This window comes from Sparus aurata, chromosome 17 (assembly GCF_900880675.1).
Source record: "Sparus aurata chromosome 17, fSpaAur1.1, whole genome shotgun sequence".
Taxonomy (NCBI): domain Eukaryota; kingdom Metazoa; phylum Chordata; class Actinopteri; order Spariformes; family Sparidae; genus Sparus; species Sparus aurata.
The window spans coordinates 142,572-160,764 of NC_044203.1; the positions used below are offsets into that span (position 1 = coordinate 142,572).

The 18,193-nt window shown below is 41.6% G+C and overlaps 1 protein-coding gene across 2 annotated transcripts in view; it reads left to right on the forward strand.

The window, feature by feature from the left end:
- The first annotated feature begins 9,837 nt into the window (after window positions 1-9,837).
- LOC115567524 (uncharacterized) overlaps window positions 9,838-18,193 on the forward strand; it is a 51,888-nt gene continuing 43,532 nt past the window's right edge. For both annotated transcript variants that reach the window (XM_030394208.1, XM_030394209.1), the window contains exons 1-2: window positions 9,838-10,152; window positions 15,115-15,267. In XM_030394208.1, coding sequence (XP_030250068.1) covers window positions 15,223-15,267 — 45 coding nt within the window. In that variant the 5' untranslated portion in view covers window positions 9,838-10,152; window positions 15,115-15,222. The remainder of the gene's footprint in view (window positions 10,153-15,114; window positions 15,268-18,193) is intronic.

Here is an 18,193-nt window from a genome sequence, read left to right on the forward strand (position 1 = left end):
TTTGACCGTTTCTTTTCTTTATAGCAAAAAAAATAGCTGGAGTTTGTTTCCCCCTCTTCCAGCCACTTGGCTCTAGATCTCACAAATGCACCCTTGGCTAACTCAGTGTAAATCTGATCTATTTTTAACTATATCTCCTTTACTTCTAACTCATCTTCAGAAGATAAGTCGGGTTTAGATAAGAGGAAACCAATTCTGCTCAGTAATTCAGCTTCTGTTTTATTTTTTAGGGCTTTTAACTATTTACTCGTCTTTACAGCAATACTTCTTGTCATAAAGTTGAAGTACTCCCATTTTTGTGTATATTCATTGTCTGCAATTTCATAAAAAATTTCACTGGATGGACATTTTATACTATCATTAAAGCAATTGTCTTTAAGAAGGGCATTATTAAATTTCCAGTATCCTTGTAACTTAGTCATATTCTGTGAGCCCACTAATTTCAGAGTGATTTTCTTATGATCTGACAATGGAGCAAAAGAATGGGAGACATCTTTCACATACTGAAGTGCAGAGGAAGAAACTAAAAGAAGATAAATCATGGATCTAGATGAAAGGTTACTCTTAGACCATGTAAAATCCTGTATATCTGGGTAAAAAAAACCCGCCATGTGTCAGTCAGGGAGAGATCTGAGCAAAGTTTCGAAACCATATTGTTGTTCAGAAAAGATTGACACAGCTTTGGGGAGAATCCATCTATTGCATCATCAGGACACTCATTAAAGTCGCCACCTAAAATTACGTAAGAGTTACGATATTTGTGTGATAGCGCATTTATTTTTGAGCTTATCTGACTAAAGAGTATCTTATTGGATGAAAGAGAATTATGCCCATAAATATTACTTACTATAAAATTTGAATTATCATGCTTGAAAATTATGAGAATCCATCTACCATCATGCGAAGACACCACCTCTAAGATTTCTCCTTTAAATTTATGCAAAAAAATTGAGACTCCGGCAGAGCGCTTAGTACCATGACTACAGTAAATCTTATTTCCCCACCGCCCTTTCCGGAACTTGAATGTGTTTCTTATAAAAATTTTAAGTCAGCCTCACTAGTTTGACAGAGTAGAAAAGCGGCTTTTCTTTTCAACAATCGCGTATACCTCTGACATTTAAGGACAAAACCGTAAACCATAACTTAAAATCCATTAAAAATAATAAGATAAATAAAGAAGTAGCTCTCACAAAAAAACCACAAGAACTTTGAAGTGTGTTTTAGATTCATTAAATGAGGAAGTGATAAAATAAGTTGTGACTATAGAAAAATATAGTGTTGGTACCATAAACAGTTAGTTAGTTTATATCGATTTAATCAATAACTATCAAGCACGGTGGGTTAAACCCAGAATATTGCTGTTCAAACAGAACACATGTTCCTTATATCTGTAGTTGTAAATTTAATAAACTATATATTATGAATATTTTGCTGCTCAAAAATACTATTGCTCTAATAGTTAAGCAATCTTGCAGTGCAAGTTATGAGCAAATAATGAATTAATATAAGAGAAAAAAAGAAAGAAGAATACACAGGATCATTTATCTTCCTTACCCCTTGGAACACATAATATTTGTATAAAATTGTATAAGGGTGTGGGATTAATCCAAATACTGTAACTGCTGGTGTCATTAAAAAACGACTTTCTTCTACAATACCAGCTATCTCTTAATATCAACAGTTTGGAAACATAGCAATCTTCATCTGTCATCTCCAGAAGTTAATAGTTCTTAGTCAAAGAGTCTATGCATAGTTATATCCTCCCTGGAGATATGAAATGTTTGGAAACAGCCTTCTTCATTCGTCATCACTGAAAGTTAATAGTTCAAAGTAAATAAGTTTATGCATAGTTCTTTATAAACACCTTGGAGACATGTAGAGTGTAGGAAGCTAGCCAAACTGTATGACTCTCCTCTTCATTTGTCTGAGGAAAAGGCTTTAATCAATGTCTAATGGTCATTCTTCTTCCCCTCTATCAGAGCATAGGGTCCTAGAAAGGACTCCATTTTACCTTCCTTCCTTGCTTTTTCCACAAGGGGCCAGAGTTTTTCTCTTGCCACTCGATCCTCAGGGGAAAGTGCCTCGGTGAAATGCAGCTTGTTGTCCCGCAGAAACTTGCAGCCCTTGGCACTCTTCCAAACAGCATCATGGATATGTCGCAGCGCGAAGAGGATGATTAGGGACCAGTGGGATCCGCCCTTTCTCTTCGGACCAAGGCGATGCGCAATGTCGACACCCTCCTGTAGATATTCATGAAGTCTTTTCCAAGGATGTTAATCACCACTGCTCTCACGTCTTCGTTCATCTCCTCTCTTACTCCGTGTAGTTTCAGTGTCCATCTGTAACTGTAGCGCTTGTTTTCAGCAACACCTGCCCTCAGAATCTGGTTCCCTTTTTTCAGTTGTTCAATTTCTAACTCTGTCTCTTTAAAAATGTCTTTGTAGTGGTTAATATCCACCACAAGTTGCTCAACTGTAAAAGAGAGCTTTTCAATATATTGAGAAGTTGCTTCTGTCGTGAATTCAATCACTGAAATCTTACGGAAAGTCTCGTCATGTTTATTGGAGAGTTCTTGAGTAGCTGCCAAAATGTCCGCGCTGACATTTGCACTGTCACCGTGACCGTTAGAGTCCCTTTTCTTCCACTTGTTGACATGTTTCGTTTGAGAGTTACAGGCCCGGCCCGAAAGTGTGTCCATTGTATCTTCAGGAGTAGTATCTATGCTTTCCTCACCTGGGGCATTCATTTCTACTGACTTTTCAGAGTCACTCACGTTAGCATTGGAAGTCATCTTCTTTCTGGCTCTGACGTTAACGTCCGTTGGTTCGTTAGCTAGCTTGCGTTTAAACTTTTACTGTCACGGTTTGCCCAAATTTCTTCCTTTTCCACGGACTAATAGTCCTGGCACCAAAATGTCACTTGTGTTAAAGTCACTTTTTTGTCATTAAAATGTTAAAATTACTACATATTCTGTCTGCCTATTCACAAAACCTCAAATTGTTTGACGGAGAAACTTTACATCTCGCAGCCTACGCCACCGCCATTTTGGCCCCCTCTTGATTTTAGAAGGGTGTGTATTGCATGAGCTAGAGTGCGTGACATCATCGCTAGAGTGGAGAGCAGCTGGAAAAACTGGAGGAATTATCTTCAGCTTGATTTACATTTCACATATTTTACTTCACATACACAATATATACATAGAAATGTAGGAAATCCTGTTGGCTTTCAGCTGATGGTCTTATTTCTTTATTTCTTAAAGTTTTGGGTGAGAGCAGATGGTACCTGTTTTGTCTCTCACTGTAGCGCCCTCATTTTTCACTCTGCATAAATACAAAAACACATCACAGAGGTCAGCAATGTCTCCTATTACTGTTATATTTTTGCCATAGCCATTCCATTTTTTTCAAGACTCACAGAAGTTTGGGAAGTGTTTTTCTATGTAATTAAGTTAGCCCATTCATTCTCATGGGGGCATTTTCAGCTTTTCTGCTACTGCTTCAGCTAACGTTCAGCTAGTAGGTCTACACTGCTACTTCAACTACTACCACTACTACTACTGCTATTTGTACTACTCGTTCTTCTTTCCTCTTCTTCTTTACATGCTTCTACCTCTGATATTGCAGTTCTTGTACCTGTTAAGTACAGAGATACAGAGATACACAGTGGACTGGTTATAGTGGGACGGAGATACAGAATGGACTGGTTATAATGGGACAGAGAGAGTGGACTGGTTATAGTGGGACAGAGATACAGAGTGGACTGGTTATAATGGGACAGAGATACAGAGTGGACTGGTTATAGTGGGACAGAGCGAGTGGACTGGTTATAGTGGGACAGAGATACAGAGTGGACTGGTTATAGTGGGACAGAGAGGCGGGGTGGACTGGTTATAGTGGGACAGAGAGAGTGGACTGGTTATTGTGGGACAGAGATACAGAGTGGACTGGTTATAGTGGGATAGAGAGAGTGGACTGGTTATTGTGGGACAGAGATACAGAGTGGACTGGTTATAGTGGGATAGAGAGAGTGGACTGGTTATTGTGGGACAGAGAGAGTGGACTGGCTATAGTGGGACAGAGATACAGAGTGGACTGGTTATAGTGGGACAGAGACACAGAGTGGACTGGTTATAGTGGGACAGAGAGAGTGGACTGGTTATAGTGGGACAGAGATACAGAGTGGACTGCTTATAGTGGGACAGAGAGAGTGGACTGGTTATTGTAGGACAGAGTTACAGAGTGGACTGGTTATAGTGGGACAGAGACACAGAGTGGACTGGTTATAGTGGGACAGAGAGAGAGGACTGGTTATAGTGGGACAGAGATACAGAGTGGACTGGTTATAGTGGGACAGAGATACAGAGTGGACTGCTTATAGTGGGACAGAGAGAGTGGACTGGTTATAGTGGGACAGAGATACAGAGTGGACTGGTTATAGTGGGACAGAGATACAGAGTGGACTGGTTATAGTGGGACAGAGAGCGTGGACTGGTTATAGTGGGACAGAGATACAGAGTGGACTGCTTATAGTGGGACAGAGAGAGTGGACTGGTTATTGTAGGACATAGTTACAGAGTGGACTGGTTATAGTGGGACAGAGACACAGAGTGGACTGGTTATAGCGGGACAGAGAGAGTGGACTGGTTATAGTGGGACAGAGATACAGAGTGGACTGGTTATAGTGGGACAAAGAGAGTGGACTGGTTATAGTGGGACAGAGATACAGAGTGGACTGCTTATAGTGGGACAGAGACAGTGGACTGGTTATTGTAGGACAGAGTTACAGAGTGGACTGGTTATAGTGGGACAGGGACACAGAGTGGACTGGTTATAGCGGGACAGAGAGAGTGGCCTGGTTATAGTGGGACAGAGAGAGTGGACTGGCTATAGTGGGACAGAGATACAGAGTGGACTGGTTATAGTGGGACAGAGACACAGAGTGGACTGGTTATAGTGGGACAGAGAGAGTGGACTGGTTATAGTGGGACAGAGATACAGAGTGGACTGGTTATAGTGGGACAGAGATACAGAGTGGACTGCTTATAGTGGGACAGAGAGAGTGGACTGGTTATAGTGGGACAGAGATACAGAGTGGACTGCTTATAGTGGGACAGAGAGAGTGGACTGGTTATTGTAGGACAGAGTTACAGAGTGGACTGGTTATAGTGGGACAGAGACACAGAGTGGACTGGTTATAGCGGGACAGAGAGAGTGGACTGGTTATAGTGGGACAGAGAGAGTGGACTGGTTATAGTGGGACAGAGATACAGAGTGGACTGCTAATAGTGGGACAGAGATACAGAGTGGACTGGTTATAGTGGGACAGAGATACAGAGTGGACTGGTTATAATGGGACAGAGATACAGAGTGGACTGGTTATAGTGGGACAGAGATACAGAGTGGACTGGTTATAGCGGGAGAGAGAGAGTGGCCTGGTTATAGTGGGACAGAGATACAGAGTGGACTGGTTATAGTGGGACAGAGAGAGTGGACTGGTTATAGTGGGACAGAGATACAGAGTGGACTGGTTATAGTGGGACAGAGAGAGTGGACTGGTTATAGTGGGACAGAGATACAGAGTGGACTGGTTATAGTGGGACAGAGATACAGAGTGGACTGGTTATAGCGGGACAGAGAGAGTGGACTGGTTATAGTGGGACAGAGATACAGAGTGGACTGGTTATAGCGGGACAGAGAGAGTGGACTGGTTATAGTGGGACAGAGATACAGAGTGGACTGGTTATAGCGGGACAGAGAGAGTGGACTGGTTATAGTGGGACAGAGATACAGAGTGGACTGGTTATAGTGGGACAGAGATACAGAGTGGACTGGTTATAGTGGGACAGAGATACAGAGTGGACTGGTTATAGTGGGACAGAGATACAGAGTGGACTGGTTATAGCGGGACAGAGAGAGTGGACTGGTTATAGTGGGACAGAGATACAGAGTGGACTGGTTATAGTGGGACAGAGAGAGTGGACTGGTTAAGAGTTACATAGTGGACTGGTTATAGCGGGACAGACAGGCACGGTGGACTGGTTATAGTGGGACAAATTTTGAGCTACAGAAACCATTAAAATGTCATGTTCAGCTTGTTAAGGACATGAGGTCTATTACGTTTGACATTTCTAACTATTATACTTAAATATTCTGTTTTTTCAGCAAATTTTTACACATCCATTTTCACATTTTGCTTCATTTCATATTTCGCTTCAGCATATCTTCAGCTACAGAGACTCTTCATTTGGTCATATGACCAATAAAGTGAAGAGCAGATGGGAAAAAAACGTGTTAAAGGTACAGTGCATACTATATTGAGTATTTGGCAGCATCTGGCAGTGAAGTTCTAGATTGCAACACTCCCCTGCTCACCCCTTCTTTCCCAGAAGAAACATTAAGTCATTACTTTGACTGTCTTTGGCACACTCCCAGCCTTCAATATCCAAGTTATCACTCCATGTGTTGTCTCAATGTAATAGACAAGAAATAAATGTTAATAAATCTTGCTAATGCTACGTTACCACCAGCTCTCTGAGTGGCACAAACTGAGGCTATGGTGTGCTAATATTTAACGTTATACGAGGCTGCATTTCTTTTCATTAAAACCAATGTACTGCTTTAAACATTGTACATTATCTACATCTTCTACCATTAGCAGCAGAGGCAAAAAAATAATCAATCAGTTGTGATTTTTTTAACATTACTTTTACGTGTCCAGCAGAAAGCAGTCTGCAAATTTTTCTTTAATTTTCTTCGTACAAAAAACACATGATCATCCATCCTTTATCAGATTGTGGTTTCTAACTTCTCACAATAATTGTTTGGCAGGAAATGGTAACCACCCTCTCTTCCTCTTCTTTGTCTTCCAACCTTGTAATTTTCAGAGGCCACACCAAAAGCAAAAAGCCCTCACTAGAGTCAGGTTTGTCCGTTCTGTAGGAAAATTAGTAATTCTTTCAGGTAATCTTCTCATTAATAGGACTCACACTTTTGGCCGTACAAGCTTCCAAGCCACAAGAGCACCAACCACAGCCTAATAAACCCCAATGTTAATTTATGAGTCTAAATCTCCTGATGACAGCTGACAGCGCCCGTTTCATAAATCGCTGACCTTCTTCAGCTAATGCAGTTTGACTTGAGGATTTCTCCCCTAACCTTAGCAACCCACACGGAGGCTGGTTGGGTCAACAACCCACAAGTGGCCCTAACGACTCTGAGGGGCCATCCACATGGAAACACTTTTGTGTGTAAACGCACATGTTTTGCATCGTTTTGGCTGATCATCCACATGGATCCTGTAAACGCACTTTTTTGAAACCTGGTCTCAGGCTGGAAAAATCCGGAAACACTGCCCTTGCGTTCTTGTGTGGACGTCAAATCTGCATACTTTGCGCATCGATGACGCCATCACCCCACCCCTCGACCTCTAGCCTTCGACCTCTTAACCCTGCGACGTCTCATAACAACAACAACAATGGCGGACTACATGTTTGCGTTCGTGCTGCAGAAGATATTGAGCCTATTAGGGTTACTAGGGCAAAATATTATGCTCCTCTGCCACTACGCTGAGTGAAAATATTATGGACAACCGACTAGCCATTTTCGTCTTCTTCTTGTTGTGTTCGGTTTCTCCTTCTACTGTCTGTTTGTATACAGCGCGCAAGCTTTATGTGCATGCTCCATCTCGTCTTCTCCATTTTTGGTGAATTTCAAGCGCCACCTACAGGCTAGAATATAAACTACAGCGTGTTGAGTTGTTTTCAATGGATCCGTTTGGATGGAGCAAGACAGGGAGAAAAAAAGGATTGTTTTGGTACGTGTGGACATGGCTTGGAACACCACAACACGACATTAAGCTCCAGTTCCACCATGAGATCCCGAAACGATACCAATGGGCCGCATATGATTGCCTATAAATCATGCTTGTCGGTGATGGCATTTTTACGAGCTGTTGGCAAAGGGCCTGCTGAAGCTGAATGTGCCGAGTAGTAGGTAGTCAGACGAGGTTGTACACTCACCTGCTAACGTTAGCTTACGAGGTTGTAAGCTAGGTGAGTCCGCAGATTTGTTGTCGTTGTAGAGTAAGACAGCTGCTTTGTACAAAATACTTCCATACACTACTTCTCAGATGTTTTGGTGTCGTGATTGTCCGCTCGGGACGGCTTTGCTTGCTAGGGTCCTCCATTTTCATAGCAAACAACATAATATTACTAGCTGAATTGATAGGGCAAGGGTCAATAGGGCGTGCAATAGTTCAAGCTGATAGTGAGGTTTTAGAGCGCCCTCTGTTGTATCACAAGGCGAACTACTTCAAACGGTCTGTTGCGCTTATTTGTTGCGTACATTTTAAATTCGAATAGGTCATTACATTTGAATAAGAACTTCTACCCCCACTTTCGAACAAATATTCGAATTTCGAATAAAAAGTGACAGCCCTAGCTCACACATGTCCGTAACAACTCTGTAAGGACACTCCCACACAGAGTTTAAAAGTCTGCACCTCCCCTCCAGTTAGTTAGAACTGAAGAAGCCTCTTGAATGAGAGGTGAAACGTCTTCAAGAAACTGAAACAAGTCCAGTTGTTTATGATACAGCGCCTAGAGCTTCATTCATGTAGTCCTCTAGCAGTGTTTAGACATGCGCTGGGTGTCTACGGAGTGAATGTCCAATGTCCAACCTACAACTTACTTTACCTCGGCCCACTACCCTCCAAATTGTCCATACTCATTGCTCAGTTTGCTTACAGATTCAACTTTCTATAGATCACAACTTTTGCATGTGAAGTGGTGTACATCAATCTCAGTGTGTAATACTTTGATTCTACACTCTCTTTTGATCAGCACAGCAAAGAAATTACCAAAATGGCTTTCTACCACTTGCGCAATAAAGCTAAGATTAGGTCCTTCCTGTCCACCATGGACGCAGAGATCCTGATTCATGCCTTTGTTTAGTCTAGGCTGGATTATTGCAATGCCTTATTTTTAGGTCTTCCATGTGAGAGCACTAAAAGTCTTCAGATGGTTCAGAATGCTGCAGCCAGAGTCTTAACACGTACAATAAAATTTTATCATATCACACAAGCCTATCTCTGCACTGGCTCCCACTACATCTAAGATCAGACTTTAAGGTGCTGCTGATGACATACAAAGCTGTACACGGCCTAGCCCCGTCGTACTTGTCAGATCTCATTACACCATATATTCCAACTCGGGCATTACGCTCTTAAAATTCAGGGCTCCTGATGGTTCCCAGGATAAAGAAGAACTCAGCTGGCTGCAGGGCTTTTTCCTATCGGGCTCCTTTCCTCTGGAATAACCTCCCAGCTGACATCAGACAATCTGGCTCTGTTGACGCCTTTAAATCTAAACTCAAAACTCACTTCTTCGATTTAGCCTTTAATTAGCCCTCATATAAAATGTAAGCTTCTTCAGTGGCTAGGTGTCAGTCTCAATGAGTTCCTATTACTAGATTTACATTGTGCTGCCGATGAGAATCAATCTGTTTATTCTGATCAATATTGCATTTCTCTAACCTTTGTTTTTGTTAGAGAGTTTTCTGTTCCCACAAGCTGCAAGCTGTGTCACTACACTCTCTAATCGAGGGTCCAAGGACTGAGGATGTGGTTCACTGTACAGATTGTAAAGCCCATTTAGGCAATGTGATTGCGATTTTGGGCTATATAAATAAAAATTGATTTGATTTTTGATAAACGAGACCAATGGACTGAAGCGACAGACTCAGAGAAAGATGACACAGCTACTCCGAGACTGTGGAGGGCAGCATTACAGTGGACAGCCTGTCGGAAACTCACGGAGAAGAAGAATCCGCAGCAGCAGCAGCAGCAGAAGAAGAAGAAGAAGAAGAAGAAGACGGAGGAGAAGGCGGCTCATTGCGTGAATCCACCGTAGTTAAAACAATAAAGGCGCATTGAAATCTCTCCGCTGGTGTCGGTCGTGTTCTGCGGCGCACAGGAGCATAGCAGAGCCGCCTCCTCTCGCTGAAAAGCCGCCTGCACACCAAGCCTCACGGCTCATTGAGATGAGTGTGAACCGGCCGGAGCCACAGGGATATTTGTCTCGTTACTCGTTACACCGGGGTTTGGTCCGTGTGCCAGTGGGTGTGCTCACGATGTAGGCCGGTATCCCTGTTGGAGGTAGGTGATTGATTATTAATTGGTAACTGCTTTGTTTTAGGGACAGATATGAGTAGAATAGAGATGTCCGCAGTCCAGCTGCATTGTGATAGAGTGTGATGAGGCGTGGACAGAAGAAGAGTCACAGCGGTACAGCCTGTACTGACAGAGGTGTGGGGATGCAGTCTGTGGACACATCCTGATGATGACTGTCCTAATTTGTAAATTGTTGCAGTAAAGGCATATGTGAATGAAGAGTCTGTCTTCCTCAATTAAATAATACTAATAAAACAATGATTAAAAAAAAAATATATAATTTCCAACACATTCCCATCTTGTATGTTATGAATGAAGCGGTGTGGCCAGCAGATCAGCAGCCTGTGATTCAGGAGAAAAACCAGCAGCCTACATGTTGAAAAAGCTGTGTGTGGCCCTCCACCTGCTTTATGACCTGTGTCAGGTTCACTTTTCATACCATGTACAGTAAAGAATATCTTCAAAAATCTAAAATCTAAATTTTGGTATTTTTTCTCAATTTTGATACACCCTGCAGACAAGACAGACCTAAAATAGCTTATGTATTTTCGTCTTTCTTGCCATAAGCTCTGAACAATAATACATGTTGCATTAATTTCCAATGGGAAGAGTTGCATGAGGTCATTCATTCAATCACCATAGCCGTCTATTTGACTGCATCACTGTATTGGAGAGGTCTTCAACCTTCGTCTGAATATCACTGTTTGTTCTGTTGGATATGCAACATCATTACAAATACATTATGAACATACATTCTGTTTATGAGTGTTGAAGAAATGCAACTGTTGGAACTGTTGCATTAAAAAAAAATTAGGTTGTAGTTGCCAATCAGAAATGCCATCAAGAAGTATTCCTATGAACTATTCCGATAGACAACAATAGCAGCCGAACTGGGAGAAGGTCTGACGCTAAAAAAGATCGAAGGATATGTAGGCTGGCCTATCACAGGCCTATTTATCTTCACTTCACTTTCTTCACTGCGAGCTGCAGAGAACTCAGTTTTCTTTAGTGCTTCTGAAGTGATGGCAGAAGCTACTTCGACCTCATGTGGCCCATCTATGTTGTAGCAAAAAGAAGAAGCAGCTGCCTGGTACTCTCCCAGAGAGCAGGTAACACTGAGCTACATGCAGCCCAAGAGGTGTGAAGATAACTGAAGATTCAGAACTAGAGAATTTGAAAACACCTCAGTGGCAGTTTCAGCAGTACAAATTCCCTCTTACGATCCTCATAGCATAAGATGAGAAGACAGCGACCGGCAGAGATGATGGGCAGACCCGTTTCTTATATGCAGTAACCTTCTCATATTATCTGATGTCAACCTGGACCAAATGAATCCTGCCTGGTCACAATGAATTAGGTTGGTCATGAAAGGCTAGAGCCTTCAGGCAAGCATTTTAGCAAGTTTAACAATGGCATTTAAAAGGGACAAAGGCCTGTAGTTGGTACATTCAAACCCTGAATCCAAAGAAGACTGGATCATGTTGTACGGTAAAGGACCCAGGCTGTCCCAGAAAGTGTGTGTGGGGGGGGTCCCCTATCTGTGTAGGATTGGTGGGGCCCTAGTGGCTCAGTTGGTAGAACATGCAATCCATATACAGAGGCTCTGTCCTTGCTGCAGTGGCCCAGGATTCAATTCTGACCTCCAGCCCTTTGATGCAGTTAGTCCTCCCCCCCCTCATCCTGTCATCTCTCAAGCTGTCCCAACAAAAAAACTTTAAAGAAAAGAAAAATCTGTGTAGGATTCATAGCACATATCTACCTCCAATAACTAGTCAGACATCAGCTGGCCGGCTGGTACCGCCATCACTGAGAGCAAACAAAGGTCGCTCAGTGAAGTCACAACTCTTCTCTGTTCTGGCGCCCCAGTGGAGGAACAAATTCCGGATCAATGTCAGGACAGCAGAGTCACTCGCCATCTTCTTCAAAAGACTCAAGACTCACTTGTTCAGACTTTACCTTGACCCTGCATAGCATGACTTCCTCCCAGGAGATCTTGTCTTCATAGTCACGTTCTTTGTGACATGCTACTCTGCTGCAACAAGACTGCTGAACATCTGTGTTGTGCATTAGTAAGTTAGTTAGCGTATCTGAGTGGCCTCCTTTTCTTCACCAACATTGTGTACTCTTGCACTCTCTGAGGGTAGAGTGCTGTTGAGCCTCGCATTTAGAGCTGTCCCAAACGATTATTTTCTCAAACGATTAATCTAGCGATTATTTTTTCAATCAGTCGACTAATCTAACGATTAATTTAACGTCACATGACCAAACAAAAGTAACGTTGTAACTGTAACTGTCGTTGGTAACTTATATGAGGAAAAAAATACCGCAGTTGTAGGTGGAGCAGCGTCTGTCCTCCCGCCTGTCCTACCAACTTTTCGTCACATTTCTGCCCGAAAAACAGCGTCTGGCACTGGCAAAAACCTTTGACTCACTCAAGTGGTTGTGTTGATAGAAATCACCGCGATGGTCAGCCCTCCCGACCGAGACTTCAGTGAACTTTCCCCCAGAAAACAGCCTCCGTCTCTGCAAGTGACAGAATCACGCAGCGTCCTGTTTACTGATGGTGATTATGTAATAATGTAATTAGGTGCGAACTCTTTTACCTTCCAGGATGTTTAGGGGGCCGGGTTCTCAATCACTGCACATTATAAACGGTCCGTGGGTTTAGATTGACAGGGTAACACCTGGGAAACACCCCGACATCATCATCATGACGTGTACCGTCACGTCTCTATAGGACCGGCAGCGCAGCTTTCTGTGTGAATTACATGGCAGTTCGTATTTATTCCAGCGGTGCTTCGCTCTGTGTGAATGACCAACGACGGAGAATTGACGAACCGCCGCTGCAGCATTAATGCAGCGTCTCTGTGTGAGAGTGGCTATTCTCAGCCTCCGCAGGTACTACCACTTCCTGTTTTGGACGACGCGTTGACGCAAATTATTCATGTCAATGAATTTATGTCGACGCGTCGTCCCAGCCCTACTCGCATTACACAAGGACCAGTTAAGGAGTGTTTATGCAACAATAAAAGGGGGATTTAGGTTAAATTTGGCTATCAATAATAATTAATGATTATTTGGGATAATTATTAATTATGATTAGGGCTGTCAATGTTAACGCGTTAATAACGACTTTTGAATGGCAAATTCATTTTCAAAACACTCCCAGATGGCTCTGTCGATAGGACAAAAGTTTTCTGCACGTACTGTTGACATGAAATGAGTTACCACTGAAGTACGTTGAGTCTCAAATATCATTTGCAAGCCAAACACATGCCAGATGCAGAGAGCCCACCGCCCCCCCTCGCCAAAAGCAGACATCACCATGTTTTGATCCCATTTAGGGTGAGGGGATATTTTTTGAGCCTTTTATTATCCTGCATGATTTGAAGTGTTGAATAAACAATTTCATAAAGCAAGCATATTTTCCCTTTATGTTTTAAGAACTATTGTTAAGAACATGAAAAAAATACATTAAGGTACATTTAGAACAGAAAGAAATGTGCCAAAAAAATTTAGATTAATTTGCGATTAATCGCGAGTTGACTATGGACAAAATGCGATTAATGGTGATTAAAAAAATTAATCGTTTGACAGCCCTAATTATGATAAATAATATGATCCAATTTGCATTAGATCACCTCGGGGCACCACCCTTGAAGAAGGGAAAAGATAGCAATTTTACTAAACCAGTCTCATAGAAATGTACTGAAATGTTTATAACTCTGATTAAAAATTAACTTAATAACTGCAACCAAATTTACCATAACAGCTAGGAATGGTTGAAGGATTTTGGAGTTCTTGACATTGTAGAGGTTGGCAACATTCACTCTTGTACAATATTAAATAGACCGCAAGAAGGTTCAAGGTCTTTTATTTAACACAAAGATGGAAACACACAATCTAACTAACATGTACTATATACAAGTGTGTGTGTGTGTGTGGGTGTGTGACGTTGTGCCAGGTTATAGAAGATGGTTAGTTGCATGCAGAGACCCTGAGTCTGTGTGAAGCATAATTCGACTAATGTTGAATTAGCCGTCTAAGCAAACTACCAATAACTTGACTTGAGGTCACAATAACACCAAAATATTGAACAAACTCATAAATTGAACACATTACATCAACCAGAGTTTAAAGTCCTGTGCTTAGTCGTGCTATGGTTTGCTATCTAAGCCCAGTTCAACATTACCAGTCTTTGAAGAGATGGTGCTGGTGGTTGCAGGAGAAAGTTGGTGCTCCAATGTTGAACAAAACTGTTCTTGCTGTGCAAGGTTTGATGAAAGTCGGCAGAGGAGGAAACTGGTCGCTCCTTTCCTTTTGTAAGGATAGCAGCTCGGTCCTAACCTGCTTAGTGTTCCTCAGATCCTCAGATTGGCAGGACCTCGTGTCGCTGCAGTGAGAAGTTCTTTGGGCCTGCTGCCAATGCAGCTTGCAGCTCTCCACAGCTTGTTGGGCCCAGAAGAAGGGATCTTGAAGGCAGGCAGCCCCATGGGGGGAGGGTTAGGGTTAGGGGTTTAGGGTTTCTTCACAAACAAAGCTCAACAGCAGGGTTAGGGGGTTACTTCGACAAATCTTCCACAGGCTTGTATAGACAACAGAGAGAGAGAGAAGGGAATTCTTTTAATAATGTCACATTACAATCCGCTCACATTTGGACAATAGAATATTAACATTTGACAATGGTTTACTGCGTAGTGTATTAATAGACTGCAGAGCATGTTCTTTCCTCAGCCTTTGGGACCTTCAGCACTCCTGAAAATAGTACTTTAATTTTATGACTCATCCGACCCTCTATCCTATTTCTACTAACAGTTGTGCATAGCCTCTTTCTAGATTGTTTGTGTCCTTACTTTCACTCGCCCATCAGGTGAAAATAACATTTCCAGAAAAAATTGTCTGAAAACATTTGAGGCTTGTCTGTACTCTTGACTCCTTTTTTTTCAGGACAGAGTGGTGGATTCTCCACACCTGCAGAGATAACAAATTGGAAGCGTCAAGGCAAAAGAAGGGGGCTGCTGTAATTCATGTTCCCTCGAGTGTCTGCTTGGAAAGATGAGTACAGACAGACCCAAACGGAATATCATCAAGAAGAAATATGTAAGTAAAACTTCCTCCCTCTCTGTGGTAAGCCTACGTTACATTTGCTATAAAAGGTCTGCATCATTTTGACTTTCAAGTTTTATGTTTTTCAACACAGAACCACAAGGGAATAAAATCAGAATTTACTGAAACGATTATCAAAAGAAAAAAAATGTGTCCTAGTCAATGTTAACGCAAAAAGAAAATTATAGTCATCTAAATGACTGAAAAAAATAAATGACAAAAATCAGTGCTTTTAAATCAATATCAGAAGAGGCATCTTTGACAGCAGTTTGTTGTGTATCAGCTTCACATGTGGGAACTGCAGTCTTTCACAGAGAGAGAGTGATTTCTTAAATCGATTGGGCCCACATGTTAAAATGATGGGTCCCAAACTGTTTATTCTATATATAAATGATATATGTAATAGAGGTGGGAAAAAAAATAAATATTGCAATATATTGTAAAAATAAATAAATAATTTCCCAGTCTGGGATCATTAAAGTAATTCTATCTATCTATCTATCTATCTATCTATCTATCTATCTATCTATCTATCTATCTATCCATCAGTGGCGGCTGGTGACTGAAAAAATTGGGGAGGACAGGAGGAAAATTTATCCAAGTCAACTAATTAACCCTACTTTCTTATATTCAATGAAAATTAAGCAATAAAACAATGACTTACAAGACTTCTTTAAATAACATTTCATTAAAAAGCTAATATACAAGACAAAAAAAAAAAAAAAAAAACTTCTATCTCTTGCGGGATTCGAACCCCAGTCACCTGATTAGCAGGTAACTGCGCTACCCCCTGTGCTATCTTAGCACTCAACGCATGACCTTCACGACAGTGCGTTTGTTGCTGCTCTGTACGAAAGAAACAAAACTTCTCTCTGATTTCTCCTAACAGTTTTTTTTCTTTCAGAAATGTGCTTATATTTCCTTGAAACCGATTCCAATATCGCTGAAAACTCCATATTTCTTGTCCGAGCATGGCTGGCAGTGAAAGCTGTAAAATACATAGTAGTATTTTTTGTTTACGGATGTATAAATGTGAGAATGAAATTTGGGAACTGTTATTGGACCAACCTGCTGTCAATCTTGTATTCTGGTTGCTGATTGGTAAGGGAGGACGTCCTCCCTTAGCGCGTCAAATTACGTATCTTAGCCAATCATAGATCAGCATGAAAAAATCTTAAATGCATTGAGTGAATGGAAGGAGATCCCTCCCACGGAGGACAGAAGCCCTCCGTCCTCCTCTAGCCCCCACCTTCCTGCTCCCTGCTCCTCTCACAGACTGCTCTGTCTCCTCCGTCTGCAGCTGTCGCTGTTGAACCGTTTTAAGTGGATTTTCTTCCAAAGAAGAAACTTTTTTTAATGATATAATATATATAAAATATTTTATAAATGATACTGAGATTTGGTAATGATTTATTTCAACCAGTTACTCTTTCTTAAAAAAAAAATTTGATCTTCCTCTTGCCTCTCAAAAATAGAGGAGGACCAACCTCCTCTGCCTCTATGGACGAGCCTCCTCTGCTATCCATCTATATTGTTGTGCTCTCTGTCGCAATGAATACTTGATACACTGACGGCAAATATCGATATTTTATTACAACACACATTATGGATTTACCCCGTTGTCACCGTCAGTACTTAATCTCTCCTGTCCTGTTTGTGGGGGCGCTAATCCCGCAAATGAGGGTAAAGTAGGCGTAAGCAGCGGCCGGTGAAGAAGACGAGTTACCAACACAAGAAGAACAGATGCAAGAATGGCGGAAAATACGAAAAACAAATCAAAGACCCACCCGCTAGTTTCCACTCTAAAATGTGGACCCACTTTGGCTTATACGAAACAGATGACGGGAGAACACTGGTGCGGTCGTTATCGCTGTCAGCGGGGGGTTTGTCCGTCCGACCGGCGTCAGCCGGGGGACCGACGGACGAACGGACACTCGTCACCGTCCGCCGGGGGGGGCGCTTGTTTTATTTAAACTTGGGCCCGTTTTAGTTTAACAATAGCTAAACAAGATAAGAATAACATAAAAATTAAATGAAATATTGGGCACATTTTAGTATGCAACCAATTATGTGCAGAGTTATGTTCACCTATCCAGTACCTGGGAAGTGGGAACATAAAAGTGCTTTGGGTCAACCTGGACACATAAAGGCATATTAAATTTATAGAAAATAAAATAAAATAAATGCAATAGATGCATAAGACGTTTTCCTTTTTATTTTTTATTTTTCAGTCACATATCATGATATATCGTTGATGAAATTTTTCTAATATATCGAATATTGCAGATATCGTGTATCATGATATTATCATTATCGTGGGCCAAATATCGTCACAGTATAGAATTGTGAGTTACCCGTATCGTCCCACCCCTAATATGTAACGTCTCTAATATATTGAAATTGGTGCTATTTGCAGACGACACAAACATGTTTTGCTCAGGGAAGAATTTACAGGAGCTTCTGGGGTGTATCACTGAAGAAATGCGTAAATTAAAGAGGTGGTTTGATAGAAACAAATTATCTTTAAATTTAAACAAAACCAAATTCATGTTATTTGGGAACTGTAAATGAACACTCAAGCAATAATACAGATAGATGGTGTTGACATTGCAAGGGTACATGAAAATAAATTTCTGGGTGTAATTATGGATGAAAAAATAACATGGAAACCTCACATAAAGCATGTTCGAAGCAAACTGTCACGGAGCATCTCAGTACTAAGTGAGGCAAAACACTTTCTGGACCACAAATCACTCCACATTCTTTACAGTTCACTGATATTACCGTATTTGAGCTACTGTGCAGAGATTTGGGGCAATACTTATAAATCTACACTACAACCACTGTCGATTCTGCAAAAAAGAGCAATCAGGATAATTCATAACACTGGTTACAGAGAACACACTAACCCCTTATTCTT